The sequence below is a fragment of the Plutella xylostella genome, chromosome Z (genome assembly GCF_932276165.1).
Source record: "Plutella xylostella chromosome Z, ilPluXylo3.1, whole genome shotgun sequence".
Lineage (NCBI taxonomy): Eukaryota > Metazoa > Arthropoda > Insecta > Lepidoptera > Plutellidae > Plutella > Plutella xylostella.
Genome location: NC_064012.1, coordinates 4,408,828 through 4,431,483, shown reverse-complemented (window position 1 = coordinate 4,431,483; position 22,656 = coordinate 4,408,828). Strand labels below are relative to the sequence as shown.

The 22,656-nt window shown below is 38.1% G+C and overlaps 1 protein-coding gene across 1 annotated transcript in view; it reads right to left on the bottom strand.

Annotated features, from left to right (window-relative positions):
* Positions 1–22,656, bottom strand: part of LOC105381155 (dynein axonemal heavy chain 5) — an 84,747-nt gene that overhangs the window by 30,969 nt on the left and 31,122 nt on the right. Inside the window, exons 11-28 of the mRNA XM_048632847.1 lie at positions 21,192–21,373; positions 18,499–18,599; positions 18,290–18,392; positions 17,595–17,697; positions 14,318–14,488; positions 12,690–12,744; positions 12,354–12,493; positions 11,938–12,080; positions 10,862–11,000; positions 9,853–10,009; positions 8,894–9,206; positions 8,345–8,573; positions 7,776–7,975; positions 5,359–5,640; positions 4,448–4,707; positions 2,491–2,710; positions 1,075–1,274; positions 88–241 (exon numbers count right to left, since the gene is read on the bottom strand). Coding sequence (XP_048488804.1) covers positions 88–241; positions 1,075–1,274; positions 2,491–2,710; positions 4,448–4,707; positions 5,359–5,640; positions 7,776–7,975; positions 8,345–8,573; positions 8,894–9,206; positions 9,853–10,009; positions 10,862–11,000; positions 11,938–12,080; positions 12,354–12,493; positions 12,690–12,744; positions 14,318–14,488; positions 17,595–17,697; positions 18,290–18,392; positions 18,499–18,599; positions 21,192–21,373 — 3,152 coding nt within the window. The remainder of the gene's footprint in view (positions 1–87; positions 242–1,074; positions 1,275–2,490; positions 2,711–4,447; positions 4,708–5,358; positions 5,641–7,775; positions 7,976–8,344; positions 8,574–8,893; positions 9,207–9,852; positions 10,010–10,861; positions 11,001–11,937; positions 12,081–12,353; positions 12,494–12,689; positions 12,745–14,317; positions 14,489–17,594; positions 17,698–18,289; positions 18,393–18,498; positions 18,600–21,191; positions 21,374–22,656) is intronic.

The following is a 22,656-nucleotide window of genomic DNA, read 5'->3' as shown; positions in this document are numbered from 1 at the left end:
ATACAACAAGATAGAGTCGTGACTCGCACAGGAACGCCCAAAAACTTCTTTTTTCGTCTTAGCGAGTGACTCCCCAAAGAAGCTCACCTTAGGCAGTTGTTTCGCGATGTCTCCGCCGACGAACACGGCCTCGAGATACACCCACATGTTCTGCACCAGCAGCCAGCGCTCCAGGATCTCGTTGGTGTTCTGCAGGTCGTAGAGCCACTGCTGGATCTGCTTGCGGAACGGCGCGTTGTAACTGCGGATGTGGGATTGAGGATACTGAGTTGGGCCGTCTCCCACTAGGCAAACTGTTAGCGGCGAGATACTGAGATAGTCAACGCGCGTAACGCTTTAAACTGCGTGCTAAACCAGCAGACTGTGGACACTCCATTTCAAATATATGGAAAGGCGTACTATAAATCGTTACACAGCAAACTCCTACTGGGGACACGGCCTTAGATTACGGTGTGAATGTAGGTAGCAACGATGCTACAAGGATAATTTTATTTATAAAGGCTTTTCGTCACAGACCGTGTTGTCAATTTACAACAAGGTTAAACTTGACTTTGAAACATGCGAGTTTCGGCTCCCGACGTAATTATTTTTAAACCTATTTAAAGAGTCAAAAATCTTTATGAATTCGGGGATAGGTATGATTCGGTTTTTAACAGCGGCGTAAATAACCACCTTAGTGAGGTTTCCTAAAATGTGACAATCATTATTTTCATGGAGAATGAAATACACTCACGGGCAATGAAAAAGTTCCACTCACAAAATTGCGACTCCAAACAAACCCATTTTTTTCAAATATTTAATTTAAGATTTATACAAAATATTACCGTTTTTAGTTAGTAATATCCTAATGCTCTGTTAAATGTGCTTCAATGTTGCAGAAGGCGCCATTAAGCTAGCTTTGTCCGTTTAGAAGTAGTAATTTGGTGCTTTTCTCAGTGGTACCTTTTCATTGCCCGTGAGTGTAATTGCTTAACGAGTTTCACTCTGTACAATAACGAAATCCTAATGGCTGTTTAAAAACCACCTCCGTTCCACTTGCCTCCTCATTCGTGGGCGTTAGCTGACCCTACGTACCGATTGGACAACAGCGAGCCGAGGATCATGAGGCTGTCCTCCAATTGGCCGATGGTCTCGGCCGTGGTGTCTCCACGCAGCAGCAGCTCGCCCCGGTTGTTGAAGGTCTGGAAGGTCAGTTCATGCACCGACCACTCGTTGGTCACTTGCCGCAGCTTAGCCTCTATGTCTTTCTCTTTCATCGCTGATATGCAGATGTCCTGTGTGAGATTGGGGGTTGAGGTTTTGGGTTGGAGGAAATAGTTTGGTTGTTGGTAAAGATTTGAAGGCGCTAATTTTAAATTACTTATTTAATATTAATACTACATAATTATAACAAAATTTAAGCTTCTGAATCGCTTTTATAAATTGGTATTTCTTTTTTGTTTTTGAAAGTTAGATATGAAATAGTAATTTTTAACGATGCAGCTGATTATGGAGAATAATATAAAACATGGTGTTTTGGGTGTATATTTACAATGAGATGATGGCCTCATAATAAGGCGTCGTGGCGTCGTCAACAGTAATGAAGAATGGAATTGTAAATTCAAATTGAAATATCAGAATACCTATAAAAAATTGAAGTCTATTCAATTGAAGTTGCAGTAACACACAATTTCAACTGCAGATAAGAATTGAATATTTTATGCGTTTCCCGGAAGTCACATAAAAGGAAAGGAAATTGCGTTCTTGCTGCGTTAGTGCTGGCTTTCACTTGGCAAACATAGTTAGATGTGGTGTCATCTTACAACACGTGGCTAGGACAGGATTGAAGTAGAAGCGTTGGATGGCATGTACAGTCAGTTTCATTGGTGCTTAAATGACTCTTTTTTACCTTGTAATGTAATACTCACCAAACTACTAATCATTATTTTGAACATTTTAGATTTGTTAGTTTCATAAAAGTGTATACGTAATGTATACTGCGTATGGTAGAGATTGTTAACACCTTGTTTGTAATTTTTAATTAAACCCTCTGATAGGTAATATTATATTGCGCCTCAATATATTGCCTCCCTGGACACTCAAGTGGGCTAGTAATTTATGTAGTACCTAAGTAGGTATTGTTAAATCATAGTTAAAAATAAACTTTATACTAATATGTTTATACTTTCATCACCTTACAAATGTATTTATTATAGATATAAAACTTATTGTTATTTACCAAACCTACCTTGTTTGTAAACTTTAAATGGCTAGAGCCGTAAAAAGTGTATAAGATAACATTATAATATAGTATAATTATATAAGTTGTACTATATGTTAAATAATTTTTATATTTAATAAAGAATTTTGAAAATCAAATCAAATCACTGCGTATGGTAATGCTACCCTTGGATTGTTCATTACCGGAAGATAATTTTAATCACGTGATGTATTTTTTTACAGAACCACATAAAAAACTTAAAGTAAATGTCAATCTCAGATGAATCTTACCTCAATATCCTCTTTGTTTTGCAACAGGGGTGCTTCGAGTATATTCTTCAGGCAGAAATCTTCGTTGTCTAGCTCAAAGATATACTTGGTGACTTCCATGATTCTCTGCCAATGGCGCGGCTTCATAGCCTTGTTCGCCATTAACTCGAGAAGAGGACACATGTCATTGAAGTCGTCTATTGTCTTCTTGAGCGCATAGAATGCCGGCCACTCTTTCAAACTTGAAAAAAATACAAATTTCAGTTTAGTTTCTTTATATTTATCCTATTAATATTATAAAGGCGAAAGTTTGTGAGTGTGTATGTTTGTTACTTCTTCACGTCAAAACGGCTGAACCAATTTTAATGAAATGTTTTATGGAGTTAGCTGCCACCCTGGATTAGCAGATAGATATGCTACTTTTTATCGCAGAATCCCGACAGGATAACTTTTAAAGGTGAAGCAAATCTTGCGAGAACAGCTATTTAATCATTAAAACACACAACTATCAACAAATGACCCAAAAAGTAGTTTACTGGTTTGTCTGAGGATTCAGTGGAATGCTCGAAAGGATTACTTTTGTATATTGTGCAATAAAGAATAAATAAATAAAACTTACATAAGTCCATAACACAATAATATTAGATAGAGACTGTGCCAATTCCCACTATACGATGTAATCCTTAATCCCTAGGGGATATAATTATTGGAAAAGCTGTATGTAGAAAATACGTAGTTAATGTTATAAGAGGCATCGTCAGAGCGTAAATCAAGTATGAAAGTTATTAAAGCTCATAAAAAGAAAAAAGAAAATTAAAACATAATGGTGAAATCCGAGCTTACTACAAGCCTTCCCTAGAAAGCTTCGATATCATGTTACAAAGATTTATAAACTAGCGCACATCCCGGATATAACAATGTGACAGGATGTCAATTAAAATCTAATCCAGCTCTAGAATTCCAGATTGTAACAGGATATCAAGACGTGCAAGTTCCAGACAGTTTCCTTTTAGTTTTGATTGGTGTGGGCGTCCGCGTACAATAGCTGTTGCGAACAATGCGGCTAGTTAGTTGTTGTGTCAAAGGATGGTCTGATGTACGTGGGTTGGTGGTGTCGACTACTGATACTCTTGACTATTAGTAGGTAGAGTTACTTAGATTAACCTCTCAAACCGTGGGACCAGAAACAAAATATTGCTCTTCATTATAATTAATCCGGCATAATATGATCAGTTAAGGCATACAATGGTAGCGATTCTGAAGGCACCATTTTTAGATTAAACAATGTAAAAACGTTTAATTTTTGGTTCAATTTTCGACGTTTTCAAAGAAATTGCTTTTACATTGAAAAATCAAATTTTTGAATTGAAAAACTTTATGTCGCTTTACTGTGTATCATGAAACCTTTATCATTTATTATAATGTACGGCTTAAGTAATTAAATTACGGTTTGTGGCATTTAATAATTTAATTATATTGGTTATTAACTGTAAGTACTTTAATAACTCATTCCGAACATCATTTATTAAAATAACCTACGTAGTCGATAGTGGCAGTGGTTGGCTTTCACAAGTCAATAGGTACTGTGCACACACGCCTACGCTAATGTCAAGTTTGAATGAACCAGCACCAATACCTACACGAGCATCAAATCTAGACACACATGTCATGTCTATTTTACGAAAATAGATGTTGTAAATGAAATGTTATATCTTATCGCTTTAAGCGATACAGCCGTCATTTGTACCGTTATTATTATAAGCTATGTAACTGTATCTTGCTTGTGTACACAAATAAAGAATATAATATCTATTAGTACGATTATTTATTGTTTAGTTAGTTGTTTATTTATAGTTTAAGTTCTGTAACTGTATCTTGTTTGAGTACAACTAAAAAGGTAATATAAAAATTGTCTATTATTACGATTATTTACAGTTTAGTTAGTTGTTTATTTAGAGTTTACTTATCTTATCCTTACCCTTTGGGCAGTTTACGGCACCGATTCTGAAACTCCATAAGTTCGTTGTTGATCTCCTCAATGTTGACCTCCCCCCACGGTATATCATAGTAGCTGCTGACTCGGTCGATGACGTCATTGTACAGTTTGTACAACTTCTGGAGAAGGTTCAACTCCTTGCGTATTTGCGCCAGCTCGGGGTACTCTGTGTGCGGAAGGCCGAATAGCTCCTCGCCATTTTGGTATGTTTGCAGTTTACGCCACATGCCGTCGAAACGGTTCTGGAATATAGTATGATTAAGGTACTTAAGAGTATACATTTATTTTATTTAAGTATATTAAAAAAGTGATTGTAACATTGAAGTTCTTATTGAAAATTTGTCTGGGCTTACGTTGTTCTTTGTAAAGAATGTTGAGCGCTGGATTCTTAAGAAGTAAGTTTCACGGTCAGTCAGTGGAAAAGTTTTTTAATGTAGCGGTCATTTATTATTCTTCGGAATAGCGCGCTTCGACGCTTTAAAACTCTAATGGAAACTTCATTGAAAATTTATCTCGACTTATCTGAGGCGCCTTTAGTGCATCTATACATTAACGAACAAGATGGGGGAAATCAAATCGTAATGCAACGAATTAATTAGTAACCATAACTATGGCTGATATTTCAATAGCCAGATAAAAGTCATCTAAGGGCTGATTTTTCAATAGTCAGATAAGTGTTATCTGAGGAATAAAATTGTTGCTGTTACATCTAAATGTTAGACAATGACAGCAACAATTTAATTCTTCAGATAACACATATCTGCCCATTGAAAAATCAGGCCTAAGGAAGTAACAGTCAAATTTTTATTCGTCAGATAACATTTATCTAAAAATTGAAAACCGGCCAATACAAAAATTGTATAAGACAAGTACAAAAGTAACAACAAACAAACCTGAAACAATATGAGTCTATCAGACGCTTCCCTCGGACTCAACCCTGCCTGCATCGGCCCGGCATATCTGTACTCGTGACAATACGACGCATTATCCTCCCTAAACTTGTCCAGGTTATTCTTCAGGTCTTCAGAGAACTGAGGCTGCATGTTTAGCAGTTGCACGTGGGAGCCTAGCGCTGTGGCCTGCAGTTGCTGCCAGGTATACCGCAGGTTGTCCACTTGGTCTAGGTCTTCTTTGCTGACGGGCAAGTCGTAGCGGGTAATGACGTTGAAGGCTTCCTGTTGGAGGGTACTTCACGTCAGGTAAAAAAAAAACTGGTGGCTTAGTTAATTATATATGGGGCAATCGGGTCACAAGATTCTATGTACCTACCCTTTATAAATAAGTATTACTCAATATATACTCATATTATTATCAAAAATATTGGCAGCATATTAATGAATCCATAGCGGTGAATTTATAACTGGATGTGCAATCTCGTGTCGTCATCTTGGTGTTGTTTTGAGACATACTTAGTGCCAATTTCTCCATTGCTGGTTATCTAACCGACAGGGATTGATTTATAAATTAAACGTCAACTCAATATAAAATTCATGACAGATGTGTCAAAAGTTAACCACTACTCCCTGGTTATGCTCTAACCGAGAATGGAGAAATTGGCACTTAGGGTGTCTTGCACAACAAAGTTAATCAAAATTAAATCTATGACCTCTTGCTCTGACAGTATAATGTCAGACAAACTATTTAATTTTAGTTAACTTTGTTGTGCAAGACGCCCTTAATCATTATTGAGATAAATACGTGCAACGAAAGTTTTAACTTCTCTATGGTTCCAACGACACAACGTGGGTCTCATTTGTTAAATGAATACCTTAAATCTTTGGAGCAAATACAACTACGATATCTATAATAACATTGAGCACATCATGCATAATTTTAGCACTGTAAAACTTAAGTTGGCCAACTAAGATATGAGATTTACACTCTCAATCATAGAGTAGATTTTGGAACAACGAGTTTTCGATTGGCCGGCCTCTGATTCGCCAAAGCAACAGGTGGCCGATTGAGTGTAGCTTTATTGAGTCCCTTAGTGGCTTGTATCGAGAAACATCGACTCATAATATATAAATAATTAGTTACACTCTCTATGAGAGGAGTTAAGCGTTTAAGGCGCAATTGGAGTAAATCGAAGTAAGTAAACTAAAATATTTTACTTCATTATTAATTATGATAAAAAACTGAGCGCCCCCCAGTAGGCGCGGCGTATTCCGTGATACAGGGTAACTCCTGGCTGCTGGGGTGCAGTCACTCATCATTATTAATTATGATTTATTATTTAAATACATTATTGAGTGTAGGTATGAAGTCTTCTTAAACATCACATTATTACAAAGTAATCTTCACATCCCCACAGTCATCTACTGAAAAACAAAGGCCCTCCTCATCTATATTTATAGCTACTTATGTAACCATTCATTATAAAGTGAAGGCCTGATAATAAATGTCATCATGGGCGCAGTCGTTCTCGGAATATCTTAAAATAGAATCGGAAGCGTTTCAAATGTCATAACAGGACATGCGTACAAACTGCTTCATCGAACACATTACTTTTTATAGTAATACACGCTTTTAACTCTTATATAAATTGCATATCCTACACACGTTAATCTAATAAAAATAAATATTCATCAAAATCTATCAGACACTTTATTTTCATCAACCCTTTGTTTAAACAGACATGCACTTGATTCGCATCAGAGACTCAATTTACAGTGCGCGGACAGAATCGATATCAGGATGGACGAAAGACCTAGATAGGTGCATCAACAAATAGGACACCTAGCCATGTCTGGACATGCGCAGATTGGAGTACCTTTGTTCCGTCCTGGACATCCGTAACCTATGACATTTCCACCCCCGCGCGTCCCGCTAGCCTGTGTTTGATGTACGTCACAGAAAATAATACCCTATTGTGGTGTGCTCGGTATCTATTGCATGGTCTATTATTAATATGCTTTACAAAGCCCGCTCAGTTACTGGAACTGTTAGGACAGAATTATTAATAACTACATAAGTACACTGTACTTTCCGCAAACGTTTAGGTGTTACTTAATATGCACTTACATATTTTTTCCAACTAAAATCAATAGAACAAAGCATTTATAATAGATGAGCATACATTATAGCATTTTTAATACATTACCATTTCTGCAAGATTCTAAATAAAATTGTGCCGATATATGACTAAAACATAACTTAATTTAAATCTGAAGTCGGAGGCTGGGATAGCATTTCATGCAAGACACGAGAACAAAATATTCAGCTAGAATTTTTAGACGCTTTTTTAAGACGAAGATGACCAATGGAAAACTAATAGACAGGGTGCCTTTTTCCCTACTTTCCTTTAACTCACCTCAACGGGGTCGATCTTGAGTTCCATATCGACCTCCTGTTCCCGGATCTTCTTGAGGGTTTCCATGACGGTCCTGACGTCGTCCAGGTCTCTGATTGGCCGCTCCAGCTTGCGGTCCAAGTCGTTCATTATGGCGTACACATAGTCCATCTCGCGTTTGTACTTCTTACGCATCGCTTGTCCTATTCTGTGGGTGCCATCTGGAAATATATTATGACTTGATTATGACATTTTTGAATGTGCTCACAAGTCTCGACTAATTCCAAAGGGTGCAGTTTGGAACACGAAAGAATGCGCATACGCATGCACAAATGGTAAACTCATAATCGAATGAGAAGAGAGTTCTCAGAACGAGAATGTTGTGGAGCTCTTTTGGAAATGATTGTCTTCAGCGGTAGGTAGGCATTGTTGTCTGATGATAATAATGATGAGACGTCTCAAAAGACATACGAATAGATCTAAATGATAACACCTAATATTACTTTATTATTTTTACTTATTGGAATAAACATGAAAACAATGCGAGACTAACGTTGCCATAGCCAAGTGATAAAAATAACCACGCTTACTCTTCAACTCAGTCATAAGCCCCAGCTTGAGTTTCTCCGTAGACACGGCGAGGCAGCTGCCGATGACCAGCACATCGGGCTCCGTGGCGAGCCTCGCCTCCAGCTCGCTGTGCCTCTTCAGGGCCAGCTCGAAATCGTTCAGACTCCACGCCAGGAGTTGGCGGAGCGTCTTTTCGCACTTCCATAGATAGTGGTACGGCCGCCACCGTTTGACTAAGGTGTTTAGTTCCTGGGGTATTTGAGATTATTCTTTTTATTATTGCAATTAGGTAGGTACATTGTTTACAAGAAGACACAGACCATTTAAACAGTCTGGTTGCAATAACAACTGAGGAAGGATGACAAAGGAAATTCTGGGATGAAAAGTAGCGTATTTGTTAATCTAGGGTGTTAGCAAGTTTTTTTTTTCTTTAGTGGGTCTTAGGTTACATAGACTTAGTATATACTTGCCTTTCATACAGTACGGTCTAGCCGTTATTCCGTAAAAGAGAAACAAATATCCATCCATACTTCAACGTATTTAATTATAGTAGGATCATGAAGACTCACCGTCTTAACATTCTGCGTGCACGTGGACAGCAGAGACAGCGTCTTGACGATCTCCTTGTTCTCCATGATGTGGTTGTAGAAGTTCCTCTGCTGGAACGGAAACGTCGGCTTCTCCTCTGACTCCAGTCTGTAGTGTTTCTTCCTCCTTTGCTTCGCCGCGTCCATCATCTTTATCGACTTCTGGGCGAGGCTAATGGGCGCCACGGACGAATGGACCTGTTCATCGAGTTTGCTCACTACGCCGACTAGCTGGTTCGACTGTCGTCCCGCTAGCTTCTTCCAGCTGACCTGTAGCGGGGTTACGACGGGCGGCCAAGCAAAACAAAATGGCGGCGAAACAAATAGCCATGGGGAATGGTATTGAGGTTTTTGAATGGTAAGAGAATGTAAACAAACAACAAAAAATATGAAAGGATGGCATAACAGTGTATGGAGAACATTGAAAGCCATAAGCGTGAATATACAGAGGAGTTGCAGACGATACACAAACACACAGACATTTACCATGCACAGACACAACACAATACAGTTAACATCACAGACAGAAAGGAAAGAAAGTAAAATGTTTGTTTAGTAATAAACACACATGCCATTATAGAATTTAGTGAACTTAGCTTCTATTAACCTAATACCTACGTGTTAAAGTTCGTCAAATTTATTAACCAATTCGGTAATTTTAATTGAACTGAAGCAAAAATTAAATGCGATACGAGAACATAAGACTAACTTATTTTTAATATTGTTGTCTTTCAAACAAGCCAATAATAAATAGCATAGTTCATTAGTATGAGAATACGCGAATCAAATACCCTACTCTACCTTTTTTTCTCTAGAATATGCTAATCTAGAACACCAGCAGTGCTATACTTAAAACACTGGCAGTCTCTGGTATAAATTATTGGCCAAACCGACATACTGCCACAAAATAAAGTTGAAGTTGAATAAATACCCTAGATCCTTTCCCGCCAGTCCACTGAGCGACGCCTTTTGATAGTCCCGAAATATTCTTTCCTGACAGAACTAGGACCTCCTGAATTTCATCCAGAGTGGGTTTCACAGACACGTTGGGTATCATCAACGCTGCATGGAGTAGGAAAAGCGGCCTCTTTTGTTGCTCTGAAATAGGTCGAGTATATTTTAACAAAGCTGTTTTCGAACTACTCCACTTACGTATTTGTGTAAAGACTAGGGCATAACCCAATTAATAACGGGGCGGGTCAGTCAGTGCAAAATAAATTTGGGTTGATTTAATTATAGTTTATTTTCACTGGTGCAATTAACAATTCAATCGGGTTAGTAACTATAACATAATTATAAATTATAACCAATCTAATACTGCATTGTTCTTATTATTCCGTGTCCTGTTCGCAGACAGTTTGAAATTTTGCGTAACTTATTTGATTGGTAGTTTCAGTTTAGCATGCTTTAGCATGCACTTATTTTTGGCCATCACCGCATTATTTAGGTACGTCTGGTTTACATTTTAATCTCATTTTAATAGTTTTATTTATTTTACCGCAAAGATAAGATTTATTTTCATAAATTTCAAAAGGATTTTTTTTCTGGCAAGACAAAGATCTCTTGCAGCCAGGGAATTCGTTTTTTTATTTTATTATTTTACTACGAGTTGCGGCAAGGATGCCGCAAAAATACAGAGAGGTTTCCTGGTAATTTGAGGACAAAGGCTAAACTCAGGCCAAAGTGCTTTGCAATGGTTTCTTTGATAATATTTTAATTCTCTAATTGTTTTCTGAAATCCTTGGGGGTGGCAAAGGGGTGGCTAAGAACATTATGAATGAAATATAAAGTAAAACGGTTGGCTCGCATGCGAGTCCCTTCTGTCTACCCTTTCGGGGATTACAGTCGTGAACAAAATGTTTATAATAAAGAAAATTACGTTAAAAGTACTATAATATATATTTCTCAAACTCTGGTAGGTAAGTTAACTATACGAATTATTATCATTACCATCCTCACTGTTGTCAGTATCACTATTGAATTGCTTGATTATCAGATCTAAGGTTCTTCGGGTCACTTTTATAAGTACGTCGATGACTTTCCTGCTATAGTAGCGCCTCATTTCACTCACTGCGTTCTTCACCATTTCCTAAAACAAAGTTCGTAATCAAATCATTTAATGACCGTGGTAGTTTCTCTTACCTACCAAATGATTTTTTTAAGTACCCTATTTATAAAGGTCCCATGCCGGGCTAATGCCACCCCTTTTTGAATCCACATAAATGTGTGGACCGAATGAATAGGTACCTACCCATTATTCTCCGTAGGTACACACTTAAATGGTGCAACCCGATATGCAATAAAAGTCCAGGTCAACACATCAGCATTAAACCTCAGCGCTACCGTGAATAAAGCTGAAAGCATTTATCAAAATAGCAGAATGCAAGATAGGTCACATATCAACCAATCAGTAATGCTGTCACGGTGCCCCGGGCAACCTATATCGGATCCTATCAGCAGCTCGATTTCACAGCCACTCCGATGTAACCGACATATTGACGCTTCCACTGAAGGCAGAAATACTGAAAATGGAACAGTTAAATAAATGCACTTTAAAATTTCAGTTTTGCTGAATTATTTCATTATATGGGGATACGTTTTGACAATTATAATGTGAATAAAATTGTACAGGTAAAGCTTTTATTAATTACAAAACTTTGTTTACCACAAGATAACAACAAGAAAATAAATTTTATTGTAGAAAAATCTGATCAGTTCATTGCTTACAAATATTTGAACAGCGCCGCTTTATTCAATTTAATAACCTTAAGTTATTAAATTAAATTAAATTAAATTAACCTTAAGTTTATTTATGTAAGTTAACAAGTAGTAAGAAGTGCTTGCTTAGGCGCACGACGGACCAATTCTATCGTGATTGCTCTATCTTTCTACAACGTGCGTTTGTGAAGAGATTTATGCGAAAGAAGTATGTCAGGATCATGGCACGCGGGGATCCATAGTCTTTGCTTACCCCTCTGGGAGACAGGCGTGAGTATTTAGGTATGTTTGGATTTTACAAGGATTACCTGCATGCCCTTGGACAGCCCTCCCTGTGCGGAGAGCAGCCGGTGCGGGCTCTCGAAGCACTCCCACACCGCCGACCAGTCCTGCTGCCCGCTCGACGTCGACTCGTTCACCGAAGACTCATTACCGCTCATCTGACTCTCATCTGAAAATCCCCCATCTATTCAGCAAACATACCGCGGTAAATAGCTCCAGGAAATAGCTTTCCCGTAATTCAATCTCGAGAATTGTTCTGTCTCTGTGACATCAAACGGGATTGAGTTTCGCAAGCTCAAACTCACAAAGTTATGGAGTAATCAAATATGTTTCCTGTAGTTGTACCTGCGGCTTGCAGTACTGATACGCGGATAACAATATACCGCGTCAAAGGTTGCATGCATAGTTTGTAACAAACGGAAATTGAGTTGGTATTTGGTACCGTCAGCAATGAGGAACTCGAAGTCTGGGTTTATTTCCGCTGGTTTGATCTGCTGAGCAGCTTTCTTCACCAGGTCCAATACTTCCTCGACCGCCTCTTCAACCATTAAACTCTTCCGGTTTAATTCTACGCACGCGTTTCTGTTCACATAATTTAATATTATTATTATAGTCTTGAAATAAACACCATAAGGAGAATTTGGTTACTATAGCTTCCAGAATTTATAAAACACAAAGTTTTCAGATTTACCCCTATATTACCTTACAGTGTCTAGGTACTATGCATAAATGCAAGAGTAGATTTAAAAAAATGAATTTGTATTTTGTTTACCCTTACCTACAACCGCTTTCCACATTTTCTATAAATTCTTCCATTGACCATGGGGTGTCTTCTGTAAAGAGCATATTATTCAAGTTATTATATTTTTTATAAGTACTTCTATTTTTTAGTACTGGTCTTGTCCGGGGACATATCATTGCAGCTAATACCCAGAGCAATACATGTAAAATAGAAAAAAATATTTAAAATATGTACTCGTATTAACTTTTTATGTCGAAATATACCTACAGCTGGAGTTGTTTCGAAACACGACCCCAGTCCGCGTTGTTTTATGTTCCCAAACTTTAAAATAAAACAGTGACACCCGCGTTTTCCGGGGTTTTTTTTAAAGTCCACAATTTTGCCTTTGTGTTTATTTATATTGAACCGCACCACATTTTCGCAAACACAGTCCGTACCGGCGCTGTGAGGGCCTTCGGGGTAAACAGCATTGTTGTTGGAAATGCGTATCACAATTTCACAAATCAGAATTCACGTGAAATATACTGAAATACTGTCCCGAGGTAATTTACTCACATAGAACAACGCGCACCTGGCCATGTATAGTAATGTAATATGCGAGAGTAGCATTGCTTCATTGCTATTCATTCGACTGAAAATAGTTTGCGGGTATTGCAATGTTTACCCTCTACAGTGAAATAAATCGGCTTAGTTGAGAAACGTGCTAGTCGTTCGTAAGAACTAAATGTAGCTCTATTCTGAATATAAAGGTCCTAGTATGATGAATTCAATATTTGTATTACATTGCGGGCAATGAAAAAGTTCCACTCACAAAATGCCGACATCAAACGAGGCCAATTTTTTCAAAGATTTAATTTAAAATTGTGACGAAATATTGTTGTTTTTAGTTGATATCCTGATGCTCTGTTACATGTACTTCATTGTTGCAGAATGCGTCATTAAGGTAGCTTTTTTCGTTCAGAACTAATTTGGTGCTTTTTTAAGTGGAACCTTTTCATTGCCCATGAGTGTATAAAGTCCTGCGTTAAAAAAGTTTTATTAGGTACCTAATGATTAGATTAGACTTATGGAGCATAGATAATCAAGTTACGTAAGAGCGACGCCACAAAATAGAACGAAAGATCTGTTAAAGCGCGCTGGTCCTCTAGAAAATTCACGATAGAGTGGAAATGTACGTCCGAGAATCTATTTCATTAATTTATTCTCGGACATACGTTTCCCAGAATCATCCCTATGGCGAATTTCATTTGTTTACAGTTCGAAATAACCGCAATTCCCGCTTAATTAGGTACTGACCAAAACGTGAACATTGCAGCCACCACTTTTTAGTGTTTGTACGTTCCCGAACACTTTTGGAACCGGATCAGTAACGAAGGCATATTTTATATTCCATAATAGGATAAGGAAAAAAATATATAATACCGGATTACTTGGCCTACGACTTTACGAAATTGCATACATATTAACCTATTGACTACTTAGTTAAAATCTCGTGAACTCTATTGCATCCTTTCGACCACTCAGCACTACAACCTTTCAGGGTGATTATACTATCCTTAACACCAAACCAACCTGGAAACGTTGTTATCTTGTATTAAGGTATGATGGGACTGAGATGTTTTCTATAGAAATCAAAGTCCCTAAAAAAAATAGATAAAAAAAACCTGGCAGCGTGATGAGCGTAACATCCTGCATGCCCGACAGCATGTAGATGATGCGGTTGGTGTAGATGTCGTGGACCCTGGTCACCAGCACGTCGAAGCTCTTGATGGCAGCGTTGGCCCTCTCGATGAAGCTCGCCCAGTCTTCACTGGTCCAGGTCACCGTGCGCAGCCCTGCAGTTTACACCGTATAAAAATCAAGATTCATCATCATCACGACCCATCACGTCCCCACTGCTGGGGCACGGGTCTCCTTCCAATGAAGGAAGGGTTTAGTCCTAGTCCATTGTGTTCTATTTAGTAAGTTAGAGAAAGATAAATAGCAGATATAATTTAAAAAAATTACACAGGTAAATAGCATCGGGCCAGTTTTTAATTAAAATATAAGTACCTCCGCTGAAACAAAACTAAGCGGACTAAAAGTTTATTTTTAGGAAACTAGCCTATTGAGGTTATGCTGTAGATTCTAAGAGCAGTTTCTGGCTAGCGTATTTTTCAGCGTTATGACGGTCCGGCGTCAACCTTCGTACCAAAAGTCGCGCATATACACGCGCTTTCATGTAGCATTGCGGACACTTGTACGTTTAAATCTCCAGAATACCTATTTATTGTGAATTGTGAAAACTGTTAATTAATACGTACAAAACTTTTGTACGTGCTAGCATTCCTGTTTGTAGTTTCAATAATGCTGTGTTCTGTACACTTAGTTTAATTAACTTCATTTTAAAGTAATTCAATTTAAACTGTTCTGTTTGCCTGAAATAAATAAAAAGGTTCGTAACTAATTCCACGAATGTTGGCTAACATTTGCACGAGAGCTAGAAAGCTTTCAGCTCATTTTACAAAAGGGGAAATAGTTTGAAAAAGCAAGTGTGTACATGACGCCAACTGTGCGAGTCAAATGAACACGAGTTTTAATTAATACGTACGTGCTTAATTGGACTGAGTTACACGTGTGTTCCGGGAGAGCAGCGGGTTACTCTATACTGACGAAAACCAAACAAACTAGAGCTGTCGTGCAATCAGCACGTTCAATACAACGAGATGATGTCGATCCTCGCGTAGAAACTCTCCGTAACTTCGTTGTACGACATATAGAGTGACCCCCCGGAGCTTTCTAATTTAGTAAAAGCGAAACCTTGTATTGTTGGCTGTCGCATACTCACTGATTGTATAGATACGGCCAGCTACATTAGTAGCTATATACAACCGTGTGTTGCAAAAGTAGTATACTAAGCCGAACGGTAATCAATCATTCACAAATTTTGTCCTGTAAGATTTGTAAAATGCCAAAAAGTATAGTAGCTAGGTATCACTTTTCAAATTAATTAATTTTTGAGTTTTAATAAGTTTTATAAAATAAATAAATAAAAATAAAATAAATAATTACACAAACCGTCCATGGATGAATGAAAGTCGGTTTGTTACTTTGGCAAGGTACAAAATAAGTACTACTAATTAAGCTAACCTGTGCCTAGTTATGCGGCCGGCTGTACCTAGTTATGCATATTACTTAAATTCAGTTGCCACGTAGTGCTTTTTTACGCAATGAAGGTAGGTACGTACTTTTGTAATAATAAGGATAAGAAATTAAATTACCTCAATTACATACATTTATAGTTTTTTTTACTTGTCATAAAAGGTCTACAATCCGTGTCTTTTAAATTGAATTTATTTATTTCAGGGTAATCAAAAACATTAAAAATAAATACTACCAAATGAAATAGGTACTACTGAACGATACAACATTAAAAGACACTATAGTTTATGTTGAATACGCCAACATTCGTACCTAAAGGTGGAAACTATGTACTAGTAATAGCTATATAACTTGCCTGTAGGTATACATCGGGTGAAATCTTGGAATGAAGCCAAAAGATCCTACTCAGAGGCGGGGCGTGTTAGTGAAATTCCTTGGCCCGTAAACGGGATTACCAATAAGGGGCTGGATATATCACGACCGGCCCCTTTTATTCAGTAGGTTGCTTCTTCGTAAGTATATAGGTAATAATGTGTTTAAAATAATATAAATAAAGAAGTTTGAAGACCCGGCCAAGGCGTTAGGCGCACCCTAGACGATCAATTATATTGCGCAATATTGAAGATTGTGCAATATAATTGATCATTTAGGGTTAATATTGAAGATTGCGCAAACGTCATTTGGATACAACACGCAATTCAATCTTATTGCACAATCCATAATTTGCACAATATGATTGTAGGTCTAGAGTGCGCCGGTGTGCCTAACTGTTACTTAAAATACACCATCGCATGTCATACAGGATTCTTTGTACGAATTGCGGCATAGGTTACTGTTACGCGTGTATTCCTAGTAAATATTAATTGCTTTCAAATGAAACGTATGAATTCCAGATACGCTGCAAATATGGATACGCTACAGTGATCATCATCAAAGGCAGACCAATATGAAATTTGCTCGGCAATAATGCTCAATCGCTCATTACATGGAAATATTTCACGATTGCCCCACACGAATGATACCGTTTTATCGGAAATACATTTATACCGTTCCTGCGGTATTAATTACATTTTAATTTGAAATTTTCAGCACCCTAATATACTCGTAAATTTTAAATATTATTTATCACTAAGACTTGTACGAAAAATTTATAAACGTAAGTATATGGATATCTGAATACTTTAATATCCTTGGCATTTTCTATGGAAAATTAAAATGAATGTATAATACTCGTACTATACACATTTATATTAGGGCAAAAAACGAGGTTGTGTTTGTTGGGAATATGTTTAATTCTTAAGAGATATTGACCGCTAGCCTCAGCGTCCAAGAGTAAGGTAATTCTACCAATAGAAATAAATAGTGGGATATACTCTATCTAAAACGTCAATTATCATCCACTGCTGGCCTCTCCCAAGGAGCGCCACCACACTCGGTCCTCGGCTTTCCTCATCCAGCCACTACCGGCTACCCGTCTAAGGTCGTGGGTCCAGCGGGCAACCCACGCTGCGTTTGCCTGTTCGTGGTCTCCACTCGTGAACTCGTCTACCCCAACAGTTATGGATCCTTCGATAGATATGACCACCCCACTTCAGCTTACACATTTTTTCCGTTCTAAAAAGTCATCATCATCAACACACATCACATCCCCAATGCCAAAGGCACGGGTCTTCCAATGAAGGAAGGGTTTTAGCCCTAGTCCACAACGCTGGCTTAGGTCGGGTTGGTGGACCCCAACAAGCCTGTGCTGAGAGAGTTTTTCTAAAAAGTAGCAATTAGAATAGTATGAATGAGGCAGACCTGGTAGGAGCAGCGAGGAGAGGCGCACAACCTGCGGCAGGAACAGCGGGCGCACCTCCAGCTTCACCCGCCGCACCGTGCGCACGTAGTCCTCCAGCAGAAACTGCAGATGCAACACATTCACTTAATTCAATCATTATATAGGGTGTTGCAAAAAAGGTACACTAAGCCGAAACCTACACGTGCACCATGGTATATCTAAGCCCGAAACTGAAATCAGAATTTCAAAATTCGCGAAAAAAAACCTTTTCCATTTCTGATTTCAGTTTCGGGCTTACATATACCATGCTGCACATGTAGGTTTCGACTTAGTATACCCTTTTTGCAACACCCTGTATAGTAATACACCGAAGGAAGTACACCGGGCGCCTACAAAAAGCAGAACAGGACATGAATACCAACAATGATAATGAAAAATATGGCTTTTACGCTCTCCGATATCCTAATCCCTACCTTTACCTATTCTCCTGAATTGGCTAATTAGGGTGCATACTCGGTCGATGATATTCACTTTCCTGACCTATCCATGAGCGTATGTTCCTCCTCCCTTAAAAACTGTGCGTCCCTCAGGCGGAGGCTTACAGGTGGTTATAAGCGATGTCACCTGATTTATACCGCTAGGAAGCACATTAGTAGAAGACGTGAATGTTTATGCTGGGGGTGTATAATACAGATCAGGAAAATGAAAACCTTACCTCTAGAGAATCGTTCACAAGCGTGAAGTAATTCTTCTTGGCATACAAAGACTGACATACAATAGGCATTTCGATGCCCATCTTCACAAGGCAGTCTGATTCCCTAGAAACAAAAAACAAGAAGTCAATCTATGTTAAGTGTTATGCATACTAACATTACTAAGAATTGAACAAACAGTAGATCTTTCTTGTTCAAACTCCTTCCTTACCTGATAAGTAATTTTACAGAGTGATCTAGATTGGCGCAGATTTTTCCAGTATTGTCTATTTTTAGGAGAGTATTGTTCAGACTGTCATCGACGTCCCAAAGCTAGAAACAAAACCGTAACAATTGATTAATTAACTCATTAAAAAAAGACACTTGAAAATATAGATTTTGCATTAACTGGTTTTTATACCAGGTTTACGTTACAGGGACCTATCGAAAATAAACCCTTAATTTTAAGGAAATGATTTCAAGCCGCTTTTATTTTAGCTTCAGCACAATCCTAACACAAACTTTCACACGTTCGTTGTACAAATACGAATGGGCACGATCAAACTTCGACGCTTTTTCGGACACGCTCGCAGTTTTCGTTTTTTCGTATCGATACCAGTTTTAATAGCTTTCCTGAAACTCGATTAAAACTCAATGTTATTTTCAGCTTAGCGTAGTCACACGTGGAACGAATAATAATAGTAAAGTGATGCGGAGCTCGAGGGATGGAGCCAATCTAATCTGCAATATAACCCACACGTGTAGATTTAAAAACAAAACATTGCTATAGAGGTAGAAACAGTTTTGATTTTAGGCGTCAACAGCGCGATTTTTTTCATTTACGTTCTAAATTTGTATAAAACGTTTACAATATTTTTAATGTTATTTTAATGATTTGAAATGAATCGACTACTGATAAATCAGCCAATTATAGATGCTCTTGGCCCACAAACAAAAATCTCGTTATCAGTCCATATTCTCAACAGTAGAGTAAAGTGCATATGCATTGTCTGTGTCGTCTCGAGACATTAAGTGGCTGGATAGTGCATCCATAGAGCGCTCAACTCGGCCTTGGAGCGCACTAGCCGTCGCAAACTAATCTGAATAGCACTTCAACTATAAACTCATCTCTTACAGCGATGCAGTTAAAGTTGGAGTGCTATCCATAGTGAGCTAGCCGGCATGAATTTGACAGTTTTATACCAACTTTGATTCGATAATAGGTGAGATAACTCAGTAAGTAAACTAATCTAAAATTATGGTATCCGCAACTTTGCAATTATAACTTTAAGTGCACAGGGTATTTCAAAAATGGTGTTAGTCTCACAAACAAATTGAATTAATAAAGATGGTTTGTGAGAATTAAGAGTATGACAAGGTAAAAAATGTATACTTAGCTCCCTTTAGGTCACTCTAAAGACGAAGGACAAAGTTTCGAAGCTCTGATGCGCGAGCCATGGACTATTTTTTTTGTATTTAACGTGGCAATTGTACGACAACTCTCTCGTTCGTTCGTTTTTCGTCAGAATAGAGTAATCCTCTAGATATGCCCCGTAGTGCGTAATGAACGGGCTAATTACGAATAATCTCTAAACGATTCAGTTTAGCTACACTGTAATCAAGTACATTGTGGGGATGATGAACGTTTTACTGTGTCTACACAGTTTATATGATACTCGTATTTATAGCTCTTACTTGAAGACCTCTATTACAAGATTTTATTAAGTCATGTTCACACGATAAGCATATAAGTCACCGGAGCATAAACAGCCGCACGTGTAAACACTACCGGGGTGTCTACTGTATACCCAACGGCGGCGCTATACTCTATTTTTTCTAACACACTAGTATCGAAACTTTTTACTTATTGGTCTACGTAATCCACGTCTTTTATTACTGCGTTTCTATTGATCCTAACGCACCCATCTTAGGCGGACCTTAGACCAACAATGACATTATGATTTTGAATTCAAATGACGATCTTCAATATTTACCCTAAAATATGATGAATTATATTGCACAATTTTAAATATTGCGCAATATAATTGACAACATTTCAAATAAAATGCTCACCGATTTTATTTTATTTTCGAAGAGATATCACAAATTTAGATGACCCGTATTTTTTTATTTCTATGTTTTAATATATTTTTTAATTTCAAAGTTCAAAATATTTATAGTTTGAGTGACGTCACGTCGAGGCTTTGGATAAAAATATTTTCTTTGCCTGCCTAACCTAAAAAAAAAGTTGGATGACATTAACTTGACATGAACAAGCAACCAATCAACTTCAACTTCAACTTTATTTTGTGGCAAGGACCAATCACGAACTTCCGTCATTGACAAGGACACATAAAAGTGACAGACATTTGAGTGATGTTTGTCATTGTCATTGTCAAAGTGACATAACATGTTTTTTTTGTTCATGTTTTAGAAGTAAAAGCGCGTTTAATTATTATGCCACATCGTGATGTCACGAATGATAATTTGGATTTTTATGTTTTTCTCTGAAATAAATCAATAGAAAAATCGGAAACATTTTTTTTGTGAATATTAGAGCCATATCTCTAAATGGTTTTTGAATTTCAACTGTATAAAATTTTGAAATGTTGTCAATTGATCAAATATCAGCGGCACTACTTTATACTGAGTGTGTGTGTGTCTGGCACATTTCCGATGTTTACAGAGTGCGTGAGTAGGTCATTGTTAGGAGCAATAGCAACGCAGTAAAAATGATTCGGTGGTGGTGGTACTCGCTTATTAAAACAATGCATGGAACCACCCCTGACGTCAACCCAATACATAAAAACAAAAATTTTCAAAATCGGTCCATAAATGATAGAGTATTCAATGAACATACATACAGACGAATTGAGAACCTCCTTCTTTTTTAAAAGTTGGTTAAAAGCGTCGCCCAATCCTCACATGCTGGTTCATCCACACGGCGCGCAGCTCGGCCTCGTAGTGCGCGATCAGTGCGCGCACGCACGCGTACTTGCGCACGAGGTCGGCGCTGGGCGGCCGCGCGCGCAGCACGGGGTGCGCCGCCACCGCCGACACCGTCTCCGTCATGTTCAGCATTAGGCAGCGGCACCATTTTATGCGACCTGCGGTTTGGGGGTTATTGAAAGATAATACACTCTCGGGCAATGAAACCTTTTCATTGCCCACTGAGAAAAACACCAAATTACTGCTAAGGGGCCGTCCATTAATCACGTGAGGTCGTTTTTCTCATTTTTTGACTTGGGACTTTGGGACCAACCCCCCCTCCCCCCCCTGGATCACGTGTATTTTTTTGGAAGTCTATGCAATTTCTGACTAGAAAAAATAAAGGTCATACTACAAATCGTTAAAAGTTTTGCGCCGTTTAAAATATCGGTTCAGAAATACCTAATTTTTGACAAAAAATTAATACACGTGATGTCTAACGAGAACCCCCCCTCCCCCCTCGTGATGTTTCGTGAGGTTTTCAGTACCCCCTCCCCCCCCCCCTTTGAGCCTCACGTGATTAATGGACGGCCCCTAAACGGAAAACGCTAGCTTAATGACGCCTTCTGCAATATTGAAGTACATTAACAGAGCATCAGGATATAACAAAAAAAAACAATAACATCTTTTTCAGCATTAGGCAGCGGCACCATTTTATGCGACCTGCGGTTTGGGGGTAATTGAATAGTACACTCACGGGCAATGAAACGGTGGAACCTGAGATAACACCAAATTACTGCGAAACGGAAAACGGTAGCTTAATGACGCCTTCTGCAAATTTGAAGTAGGTAAATTACCAGAGCATCAGGATATAACAAAAAAACACTAGTAACATATTTTTCAAATTTAAAAAAATGTTTGAAAAATTGGGGTCGTTTGGTGTCGGCATTTTGTGAGTGGAACTTTTTCATTGCCCGGGAGTGTATTTTGGTGCTAGATTTTTTTGTTGGTACGGATATTTAGAATGTAAATATTGATCATCGTCTTTTCAGTAAGTAAGATTTACTTCCGTATTGAAGTGTTAGAATCCGACAACGCTAACTTTGCAAGGGGTAATAGACGTAAAGTCCATTTTTTTACATTAATGTACATAGAAGAATCAGAGGTTACAAAGACTAGCTTTTGCCCGAATAAACTTTTTATGATGTTAGCACTTATTTCTGTTGCAAAGTTAGGGTTATTGTACTTTTTTCATGGCGTCGTAGCAAGTACTACGTCGTAGCAATTACTACGCCGTAGCATGTGCTACGCCGTAGCAACGTAGCGCGTAGTATAATCTTATTTAACTTTTTTTTATATATTTCATAATTTTCAAAAGACATCGCTCTAAAATAAACATCGTGGGGTAACCTGCATATGCATATCCAGATTTAGCACATATAGATATGTCAACCCACCAACC